The sequence below is a fragment of the Trifolium pratense genome, linkage group LG3 (genome assembly GCF_020283565.1).
Source record: "Trifolium pratense cultivar HEN17-A07 linkage group LG3, ARS_RC_1.1, whole genome shotgun sequence".
NCBI lineage: Eukaryota > Viridiplantae > Streptophyta > Magnoliopsida > Fabales > Fabaceae > Trifolium > Trifolium pratense.
In genome coordinates this window covers 13,209,187-13,219,859 of record NC_060061.1, presented here as the reverse complement: position 1 = coordinate 13,219,859, position 10,673 = coordinate 13,209,187, and the positions used below count along the sequence as shown (strand labels likewise).

At 32.3% G+C, this 10,673-nt stretch overlaps 2 protein-coding genes across 2 annotated transcripts; one reads left to right on the top strand and one right to left on the bottom strand.

Annotated features, from left to right (window-relative positions):
* On the top strand, positions 1-3,042 carry LOC123918738 (lysM domain-containing GPI-anchored protein 2). Its single transcript, XM_045970878.1, has 3 exons — positions 1-928; positions 2,233-2,544; positions 2,637-3,042. The coding sequence occupies exons 1-3, from the start codon at positions 268-270 to the stop codon at positions 2,759-2,761; spliced, it is 1,098 nt and encodes a 365-aa protein (XP_045826834.1). The 5' UTR covers positions 1-267; the 3' UTR covers positions 2,762-3,042.
* A 562-nt stretch (positions 3,043-3,604) lies between these two features.
* LOC123918737 (polygalacturonase QRT3) lies at positions 3,605-6,936 on the bottom strand. The gene is made up of 3 exons (XM_045970877.1): positions 6,570-6,936; positions 6,232-6,456; positions 3,605-4,861 (listed from the first exon to the last, which is right to left on the bottom strand). Exons 1-3 carry the CDS (start codon positions 6,753-6,755, stop codon positions 3,812-3,814), a joined length of 1,461 nt encoding a protein of 486 aa, XP_045826833.1. The 5' UTR covers positions 6,756-6,936; the 3' UTR covers positions 3,605-3,811.
* Positions 6,937-10,673: the final 3,737 nt, after the last annotated feature.

Below are 10,673 nucleotides of genomic sequence, written 5' to 3'. Positions count from 1 at the left end.
GTTTCTAAGTTGTACTAATACTAAGTTTGAAGAGTCAAAGTCAATGGTAGTAACACTCACACCTCACCTTTATGATTTATCTCTATAATTCAACCCCATTCCACACTGCTGGTGCTTTCTGTTCAAACCAAACCTCAAATGTGAATTGAGTAAATAAACCCAACCCCCCATTAGTTAGACCCTCCCCTATCCTATAAAAACAATCACCACACACACAATAAGAAACCATAAAGTAAGAAAAAAGAGAGAAAATATCCAAAACAGGAAATGAGTAAAGGAAACAAAATGTTTCCAATTTGGTTAATCACCATTGCAGTAGTAGTAGCATCAACCCAAGCACAACCAGAAGCAAATTTCCAGTGCAAAACAGAAAACGCCACGTGTCGCAGTATAACAGAATACACAAACCCAAACACAACAACCTTAAAGGAAATCGCAACCCTCTTCGGCATAAAACACTACCTCGATTTCCTCGGAGCTAACAACCTCCCAACAAACACACAAAACAGTTACAAAGTTAGTCCCAACACAGTCATCAAGGTTCCATTTCCTTGTAAATGCAATAACGGAACAGGAAAATCGAACCATGTTCCAAAGTACAAAATTAAACCGGGTGATGGGTTGGATGCTATAGCTAGAACCCGGTTCGCTGGTTTGGTTAAGTATCAACAGATCCAAACCGCTAATAAGATTGTTGATGCTAATAATATAACTGCTGGTGATACCATTTGGATTCCTTTGCCTTGTAGTTGTGATAAGGTAGATGGAAATAGTGTGATGCATTATGCACACATTGTTGAATCTGGAAGTAGTATTGATTCTATTGCTCAAGAATATGGTACTACTCAACTGAGTTTACTCACAATTAATGGTATTAAAGATCCTAAAACCCTTGAAGCCGGTCAGCTTCTTGATGTTCCTCTTCCAGGTAATTTTTTCTCACACAACTTATAGCTTATTTTGATAAGTTAATTAAATTAGCTTATAGTTTATATTTTTTCTTCCAATTTTATACCTATCATTTTACTCGACAAAAATAAAATATTAATTAAATACATCTTTTTATGTCATAAAGCTGCTTTAACCTCTTTTTTTTTTTTTTCTCTTCAAGTAGTCTAGTGGCTAGAATTTCACCTTTTTAAGGTGAATAGTGGTCCTGCATATTACATGTGATGTCCCTACCAACTGAACAAGGAAAGTTTAACCGCTTTTTACCAAGCACTACAAATTCATTGAGCTAGCTTATCTGCTATAAGCTATAATTTCGTTCGATATAAGCTACCTTATTAGTTATCCATTATTTTTTGCCAAATGGAGCTTAGTTGCTAGTTGGTTACATCGGTTCCTTTAGGATCATTATATAAAAATGTAGTTTTACTACAATTAACATGTTGTCAATAGCGCGCCATAGCAATGTAGTGTGGAGGGACAACCCTCCACTACCACCTCATAGGCTCGCGAAGCGCCATTGAGAGTAGGAGCAATAGCGACTGCTATTAGTGGTTGAAAAGCGGCCCTATTGCGGCCTAATCCCGGTATTGTAGCGGTTTGATGGTCGCTATTGCAATTTTTCGACCATTCAATTGCGGCCGCTTTTCATTTTTCTTCTCTCCGTACCGTGCTGCCATCGTTCATTTAAGTTTGATTTCTGTCATTCTTGTTTGAGTTCTTAATCTCTATTTCATGTTCTACCATCGTTCTCCTTGCTTTGTTTTTGTGCAAAAGTTTGTATTCTCCTTCCTTTCTATTTGAGTTCTTCTTTCTTAATTCTTGTTTTACCTGTTCCTTTCCTTCCTTTCTGTGCAATTTATTTAATTTACTTTTTAGTACTTGATTTTGATGGAATGCTATTTTGGTTAAATTTAGAACCTGATTTTGATAGGATGTCATCTTGATTACATTTAGAGCTTATTTTGATGTCAAATGACAAAGTTGATTATACATTATTAAGTTTGATTGTCACCCTTTAATTTTTGTGTATTTTTTTTTTTTTTTGAGTATTTATGTATGTTGTTGGAATTTATGTTTACTTTGTACATGATATTTTAATCTTCACAATAGCGCTCATCCCGCTGTCCGCTTTACCACTATAGCATTTTCGGGGTTCGGTGCTACGCGCCGCTATCTGAGATTAACAACACAGTATTACTAACTATTTGTTAATTAAATGTAATTTTTTGTATAAATTGGAACCCATGAACTAATGAACCTGTGTGTGTTTGACTTGTGCAGTTTGTAACTCTAGTGTGAAAAGTGATTCAATCGATTTTCCATTGCTTGTACCAAATGGGACTTATTTCTACACTGCAAATCAATGTGTCAAATGTAAATGCGATTCTATCAACAATTTCATGTTACAATGTGAGCCATCAAACCAAAAACCAATAAATAATTGGTCGGTTTGTCCATCTGCGAGATGTTCTGCAAGTGTGTTGATTGGGAACACTACATCGACAGATTCGTGTAATCGTACAGTTTGCGATTACAGTGGTTATACTTCTAGCAATATCTCTACTGTTCTTGTTACCCAAAACGCTTGTGCTGGTTAGTTGGTTCGTTAGTTAGTTAGTTAAGAATTGTGTATTTTGTTTGTGATATTATTTGTTGAGTGCTAATGATGTCTTTGTTGTTTTCAGTGACACCGAGCAGCGGCGGCGGCGATTCAGATTCAGGGGCATCCAGGAGCATATTGAATGGCTGGGTTTGGAATAAGCTTCTTGTTCTCATTCACTCCCTCCTCTTTTTTGTTTATCTTTTGTAGTATAGTACCCTGCATCCTTGTTCTTAACTTACTTTTCTTTTTCTTTCTTTCTGTGGATTAGTAATCTATGAGCTCATTGTTTAGTGTTGTGATTTGTGAGTGTTGCCCCGCTACTAAACTTTTTATGTTTTTTTCTTCTATTTAGTGCATGTTTGGATGAATTGTGAGTTAGGCTTAATCACAGTGTTACCATGATTTTGTCAAACTCATTGATTTCAAAGATACACTTACAATATATGTAACATAGCATGTTTGGAGGAATAAGAATATTGTTTGAACTACAATGATGTGTATCTTTTTCAATATTTTCTCTTATATTCACTCCCTGTTCATGATCATGACTTGTATGAGTTCTGAATTGGAGATAGAAAGTTAGAAGGTAAGAAAATTCTTCGCCTAGAGGAGTTAGGCCGTTATTGACTATTGCTAATGAGGATCATTAGTCCTAATTTTGACCATTAGAATTAGTAGGAAATGTTTGTGCTGAATTTTCCATAGGTCTTCTTCATGGTGGACAATTCAAATTCACACTTTGGACTTCAGGCTTATAATGGAAAACTCCAAGTGTTGATTTTCCTAATGTTAAGTTCTTCTAATTGTTTATAGTCAATTTTCCCATCATAATTTAGTCACTAGTTTTGAAGACAAATATATGTAGTTTTAGATGCGCAAGTTACCTCTGCACAATGCCTAGCAGGATGACTATGATTTAGCCGCCTTATTTTCCAATAATGTTGGGCGTGAGAAAATGTATCAGAGAAAACTCAAGTTCCACATAGATTAGATTAGATATAAGATAGTAAATCATCCGAGATATACTGATAAAAATTGCAAGTCAGGCCATTAAGTAGGATTTGAATTTATACAGTCTATCACTGGCTCGCTGTTATGTTTTGTATGATAAACACGACAGCTTTTTTGTGATTACAGGTCATGTTCCTACTTATCAGAAATTCAATTTCTGCAGCAATAAGCTATACTAGTGAATCAAAATATTATTTAAACAGAACTCTTTAAATACATTAATGAACATTTACCCTAGCTTCTTACTTATTGTTCAACACTGAAGAAGACCAAACCTTTAGCTTCTTTCTCACTCTCCACAACTACAACATTATCTGACACATTGGTCACAGAATGTGCTACAAATTTTGGCTCCTCTTGAGCAAAAAATGAATATTGAACATGACTAATCCTGTTAGGAAATACCAAAACTGATGAAAAATCAGCCTCCCACTTCGTGCCGTTACCGGTCACAGTTAACTTCGCAACCGTTGATCTCAAGCTCATACCATTCACATTGTTTCTATCAATCACCACTTGATCAACATTACTAAATTCCCCATCTAGATTTACAATTGGAACCTTCTTATTAGGATCACCACTGAACATATTATCAACTATATTTAAACCCAAAATTTGACCTTTGACGGATTTTACTAAAATATTAGCATCCCCAAGAAATAAACCATTAGTAACATGAACTTGAACAGGGTCTTCCATTACTATACCAGTATAATCCATATAACAGTTGTCAATTCTAGTTAAAGAATTACCAGCCAATTTCACTAAGATACCTATACCTCCAAACCATGCCGCCTTGTTATAACAATGCACACCGGATAGAATGTTAGCTTGACCCCTTAACACAATACCAACAGCTGCCGAGAAAATCGCAACATCTGTGACTGCATTATCGTTACTAGCAAGATCAATAGCGACACCTGAATAACCCTTCTCACCTTTGTCTCCACCGACTGTTGAGTGTTGTCCAAGAAAACAACTTGATATGAATGTCTCATGTCCTTGCTGTACTAGAATTCCCTGTGTTGTGAAATGCAGGAAGAAGCAGTTGTTGATCCGGATTCTAGCAGAATCGACGATGAAAATTCCTCCTCCTCTATAGCTTGAATCAAAGAGGATGTCCCTGAAAGTTATGTCTTCATAGTAAATTCCATTGTTTTGTGCTTTAATATCATTGAAGCTACCACCTTGCTTAGATTCTGTTGTGTCAAGTTTCTTGGAATTTGATGACCACAGCTCAATTAGATGTCGGTCACCAGGAAAAGTATCAGATGCTCTCAAGGTTCCTCCTTTTACCTATTCAATCATACATTCAAATTCTTAAAAAGTCTAAATCTTATTACTATTATTTTGACATAAACTTTTTATTTTTCAATTTCTTAAAACATGTTAGCAAATGTTTAAGATACATTTTTTTTTTTTTTTAAGATTCGATATTCGATTCAAAAACCAACTAATATAAAAAGACATCAATTCCACTTCTCAAACAATTGAGAAGAGTACACTCATAAGTTTCAAGTCCTCAACACCAAACTAACTCATATAGGCTAAGATACATGTTAGGAAGAACATGTTAAAAGGAAGCATATTTTTCTTAAAGAAAGTATCTAAAATTTAAACTTTTTGTATAGAGAAAAGTGATAAATGGTCAAACACGTGTCATGGTCTCCATGTTTGCTCGTGTAAGCCTAGTTAAAAAGGACACCTACTGTCAGCTATGATTTATTTCTCTATTTTTTGTGCAACTTTTACAAGAGTTATTTTGAACTTTTTTAAAGGTATGTACCAACGTTGTCAGAACTAAACCGGTCATCGAACTGGGGAGCTCACCGGTTTAAGGTTCAATTGGTCGGACCGGATTCAATCGGGATCGAATCGTTTGTAATTAAATATATATTTTAATTAATATATAAATAAAAATATATGAATAATTGCTCAATATTTCATAATGAACCACATTAAAAAGATAAAATATCACAAGTCAAAATAAAATAAAATTTATAATTCAAACCAAATGAATAATAGATGAAAAACAAAAACCTTTCCTATCTCTACGACGTCGTTGTTTTGTTTCAGATTTTTTTTTAAAAAAAAAAGTTAAAACGACGTCGTTTTGCCCTGTTTTTTTTTTAAAAAATAAAATAAAAAATCTGCAAAACCGCCCGACCGGTTCGCCGGTTCGTCACGGTTCGACCCCGATTCACGCGTTTTTTTGCCGGTCGGTTTCCTATCCATTTTTTGCTCAAAACCAAACCGTTTTCATGACCGGTTCACGGTCCGACCGATCCGACCAGCTGGTCCGGTCCGGTTTTGATAACCTTGGTATGTACTACTAAGTTAAGAAAACTAAAAATCATAAATTTTGTATTGAAAAATACATTTTTCTTTTCATATTTTGAAAAGATAAATTATACAAATTTTAAGATTATTTTCCTATATTAAGCTCTTTAACTAGTGTTTAGGGACTATTTAATATAAGAAATGAAAAGTAAAATTTTAGAATATGAAGGATGAGGCTAACATAGTATGTTGAATTTTTGTTATGTTAAAACAAATTTTTGAATATGTTTTTCTAGCATTAGATTTCCATTGGGAAGTAAACAAATTCACAACTGCAAAATGAAAAATGTATGGCAGATCAGAAATATCATGAAAGAGATACTAACCACAATATTGCCACCACCTGGAGAAAAGGTAATTGGTTTACTGATTTTATAGTCTCCACCTCCCAAATCAATAACAACACCTCCCAAATCATTCACCCCTGCTACTAATTCAATACCCTTTTGCAACTTAAAAGCATCTTCCACAGCTTTCATAATGGCATCACTACTCTCTTCTGATCCTGTTGGGTCTCCACCATATTCACTCGGGTACAACACCCTATTACTCTAATCATGCACATTCAAATAAAAACCATAAAAAAAAAATACATACTATATTATTAGAAATCTGTGTAAAAATACTTAATTAATAATACAATGTACGTAGATTAATTACATACCATCTTTGTTTGTGAAGAAGTAGGTGATGATGCTAGTTTTTGATCAAGTTTGTGGTTGAATTCTAATAGCTTTTGCTCTCTGGTGAAAAATGTGGAACATGTTGCTACTTCTACTAACACCAATAATAATAAGACAAAATACACCGCTGAGAATCTCATTTGTTCAAACAAAATTGTGAATCTCATTTGCTGAGAATACAATGTAAGCAAATTGAGTGTGTTTTTTTTTTTTTTGTGAATAAGACTATGTGGTGAGTAGAGTACTAGAAATAATGTTTGTTTTTGATATAGTACTGGTTGGTTAAAGTGAAAGTGAAGCTAAAAAGACAGTGGGAAAGCGCATGTGCATTGAATTCAAGTGTTTGGTCTCAGCTGTAAAGAAAAGAAAACAAGGGACACCAAAGCAAAGCGGGTTGTGGACATTTATAGAGCCTTTGGACCGTTTCGTACGCCTTTTGGAACCTGGGTTTAGTGATGGGTTTCGTGCTGCAACCGCGTCTTTGAGTGAATTGGGTTCGGGTAGTTGCGAGTGTTGAGAGGAGGGTTTGTAATTTTTTCGTTCAAAAATTGTAGTCGAGAGGGTTTGTAATTTTAGTCCTTGTAAAAAATTGCAATTGTGTAAGAGTTTGATAGTTTGCAATTTTATTTGGTTTTATTTATTGGTTGAATATTTTGTTTGTTTTTATTTATTGTGTGCATATCATCTAATCTAAATTGATGGATGAGATTATTTGACTTTGTGAATAATCTGGACTGTCTGATCTAAATTCAATGGTTGAGATTAATAACTGTGTTATTCTGCTACTGTATGTCCAAGTTAATGATTGAACTCGAGATTTTAATTGAATTAGAATAGATTCATATCATCTCATTTAAGCACTCTTGAGTAAAAACACATATAATTTAATTTTATGTATTTTCAACCAAAAAAAGGGAAACATAAAACGCAATCTGGAGTGCGGAAAATCTCATGACTCATAAATCATAATTTATTAATTTAAATCACCCAACCAAAGCTTATTGTGATGGTGTTGTATGATCCAAACTAGTTTACCTAACATAGACGCGGTATTCTCTCTAGCACGCCTGACATTAATATTTATTTTAGGTGAAAAATATTTCACACAATTTTGTACTCGATTTTAATTTATATATGCATCAATAGTGTATATTATTTTTTTCTCAAAAAAAAAAAAATAGTGTATATTATTTTATTAATACATCCAACCAAATAATTTCATATTGCCACTTTCTAAGATTAGTTTCTTTCTGTAAAAGAAAAATTAGTTTCTAAAATATCCCTATAATTTTTTATTTAGCCTAGTATAAGAGACAGTGTTGTATAAAAAATAATAATAATAATTAGAGAAATGATTGGTCTAATGGTAAAAGGTTTGATTAGTATGCATGAAATATTTTTTTTCGACACAAGTATGCATGAAATTATGATCTCGATCTTCTGCTTTATTATAAATAAAAATAATAAAAATTAGAGTCAGTGTAAGAAATATTTTACACGTATGTTTATTGAAATTAATCTCTCTTGTTATATTACTATTTTTTTAGTTTAATGAATAGGTTTTTTCCGTATAAATTAATTTTTACATCATCCGATAAAAACTCAAACATCCATAAGGGACGGAGCCATGTATATGGCTGTGTGGGCTGGTGCCCCCACTTCAATTTGAATTTCCTACTACCATAGTACCATGTAATATTTTGACACAATTTTTTTTTTTTTTTTATATTTTAAATCTGAGTCTTGCTAACAAGTGTCTATTATTAAGAAATAAAAATAGAAAATAGAAAGAGTTTTCTCTTGAAAAGAACAATTTTTGTTTATTTTTAAGGTGTAAGAATACACAATTTTTTAAATATTTAGTTTCTTAATAAATGTCTCTATGGCACTTATTAGCATCTGCCTCTAAATAATAATAATAAAAAAAAATTGGCAAAATAATTATTGATCATACTTTAGTTACATCGCAATAGAACTCCATATTACCATGACTCCTTCTCTCGATAATCAAAGGATTAAATAAAACTTGTTAATATATTTTTAAAACACTTTTTTTTTTTTAAAACACTTATTTAATTTTGGCAATGTTTAGAGTAATAAAACTACAAAAATATTTATGATACATATTAGTATGAAAAATGCTTGTTGTTACGAAAAAAGCAAACAACGAAACGCGTGAATTATTACCATCCGTCCATTTTCATCAATATACGGGCATGATTTCCACAAAAAACAAATTTTATATTCTTTTATTTCCTTAAAGTCACTACACGTTGTATTCTTGCTTTTCTTACGTAATCGTATCGTACTATTTAGCAAATCCCTATTAGTATATATACATAAAAAATGATATGTTATATTTTTAATATTAGCTTCAATCTCGAATTGATTTTGAGTGCATAATCAATTTCAAAACTTAATACCCAAACACCTCTAAATTAATTTCAATGCCACCAAAACATCACTAACAATTAATTAGCTGTCATTTTTGAATTATCACCCAATTTGACAGAATCTTTGAAGATATCATCATAATCAAACAACCAATATATCTTTGTTTCCCACCATGTGATTAATGCAACCAGAGTCTAAGAACCAGATTTCATGCTTGCCATCATCAGAATTTTGCGATATCTTCGTTTCTTACGACACAAGCAAGAATTGATCGGTCAATTGCTTGATTCCGCCATTGAAGCTTGAATCAAGAAGCTTGGTTCTTTGTGTAACTAACTTCGATTATTAGACAAAGATAAGAGTGTTTGCTTATCGGTCTATGTGTGATAATTTTGCTTAAATTATTGTTGAGATATAACTTATTAAGAAATTATGAGATTTTTTTTTGTTGAGAAATTTATGATGTAAGATGTTTATCTGTGCATGATAATTGCTTAAGTTATTGTGTAATGCAAGTTTTATAATGTTTCTTTCTTTGTTAACCTCATGTTGGTCATCACATAAACCAAATCATTCATTTTTTGTTGATGCAACTGGAAATGCACTCAAGTTACGTTCACATCCAGAAGAGCTACAAATCAAACTTAAAATACGAATACCAAACCTCTTTTAATTCTGGAGTATAATCCCAATACATCTCTCACGATTGTGCTGGTTGCATACTCTGGTTTTGCGCTGCAACTGCGTCACGGACATACAGCTGAATATCGTCATGGACCGTCTAATTTAAATTTAACGACTGAAATTAATAACCATGGCAAACAGTATTATTATATGCATGTCTAAGTCAATGATAAACTCAAGACCTTAATTGAATTAGAAGAGACTCGCAGCATCTCATTTAAAAACTCTTGATTTAAAACTCGTATAATTTGTTTTATGTATTTTCAATCGAAAAAAGGAAACAGAAAACACAATCTCTAGTGCAGTGCAGAAAATCTCATATTTAGGACTCATAATTTGAATCACCTAAAGCTTATTGTGATGGTGTTGTATGCTCCAAACTAGCATGCCTAACATTAATATTTACTTGGGTTAAATTTGATTTTGGTCTATAATATCTTATTTACACGTATGTTTATTGAAATTAATTTCTTTTATATTTCTATTTTTTATTACAATGAAACCGAAGATCAAATTCAGGATCAAACATACTATTCAAACATTCACCGGTAGGCTAAATCTATTGGATTTTTTTTATATTACTATTTTTTAATTTAGTGGATATTTTCTTTCCGTATAAATTAATTTTAAACTGATATCCTATAAAAATTAAACATTACTCTATATCAAATAATTAAAGTGGAATATAGTAAAATGATTTAGGAGAATAGTTGATATTAGACAACACTATAAAATTATTTTACACCGTCAGTGCATATTCTAATTTTCCATTTTTTGGCTTAATTGTACTTTTGGTCCTCCTATTTTATCAAACTCACAAAACTAGTCCCCATATTTTAAAATCAATTTTTTTTTGTCTCTATTTTCGTATTTGTTGCCATTTTGTTCCCGAGCATATTTTTACTCTAAATTTTTTATTTTTTGGCATCATAAAAGGTGATTCATCGTTTCAGACATTGAATTTAAAGATGAAATATTACATTTGAGACAAAAAATCATTTTTTTTT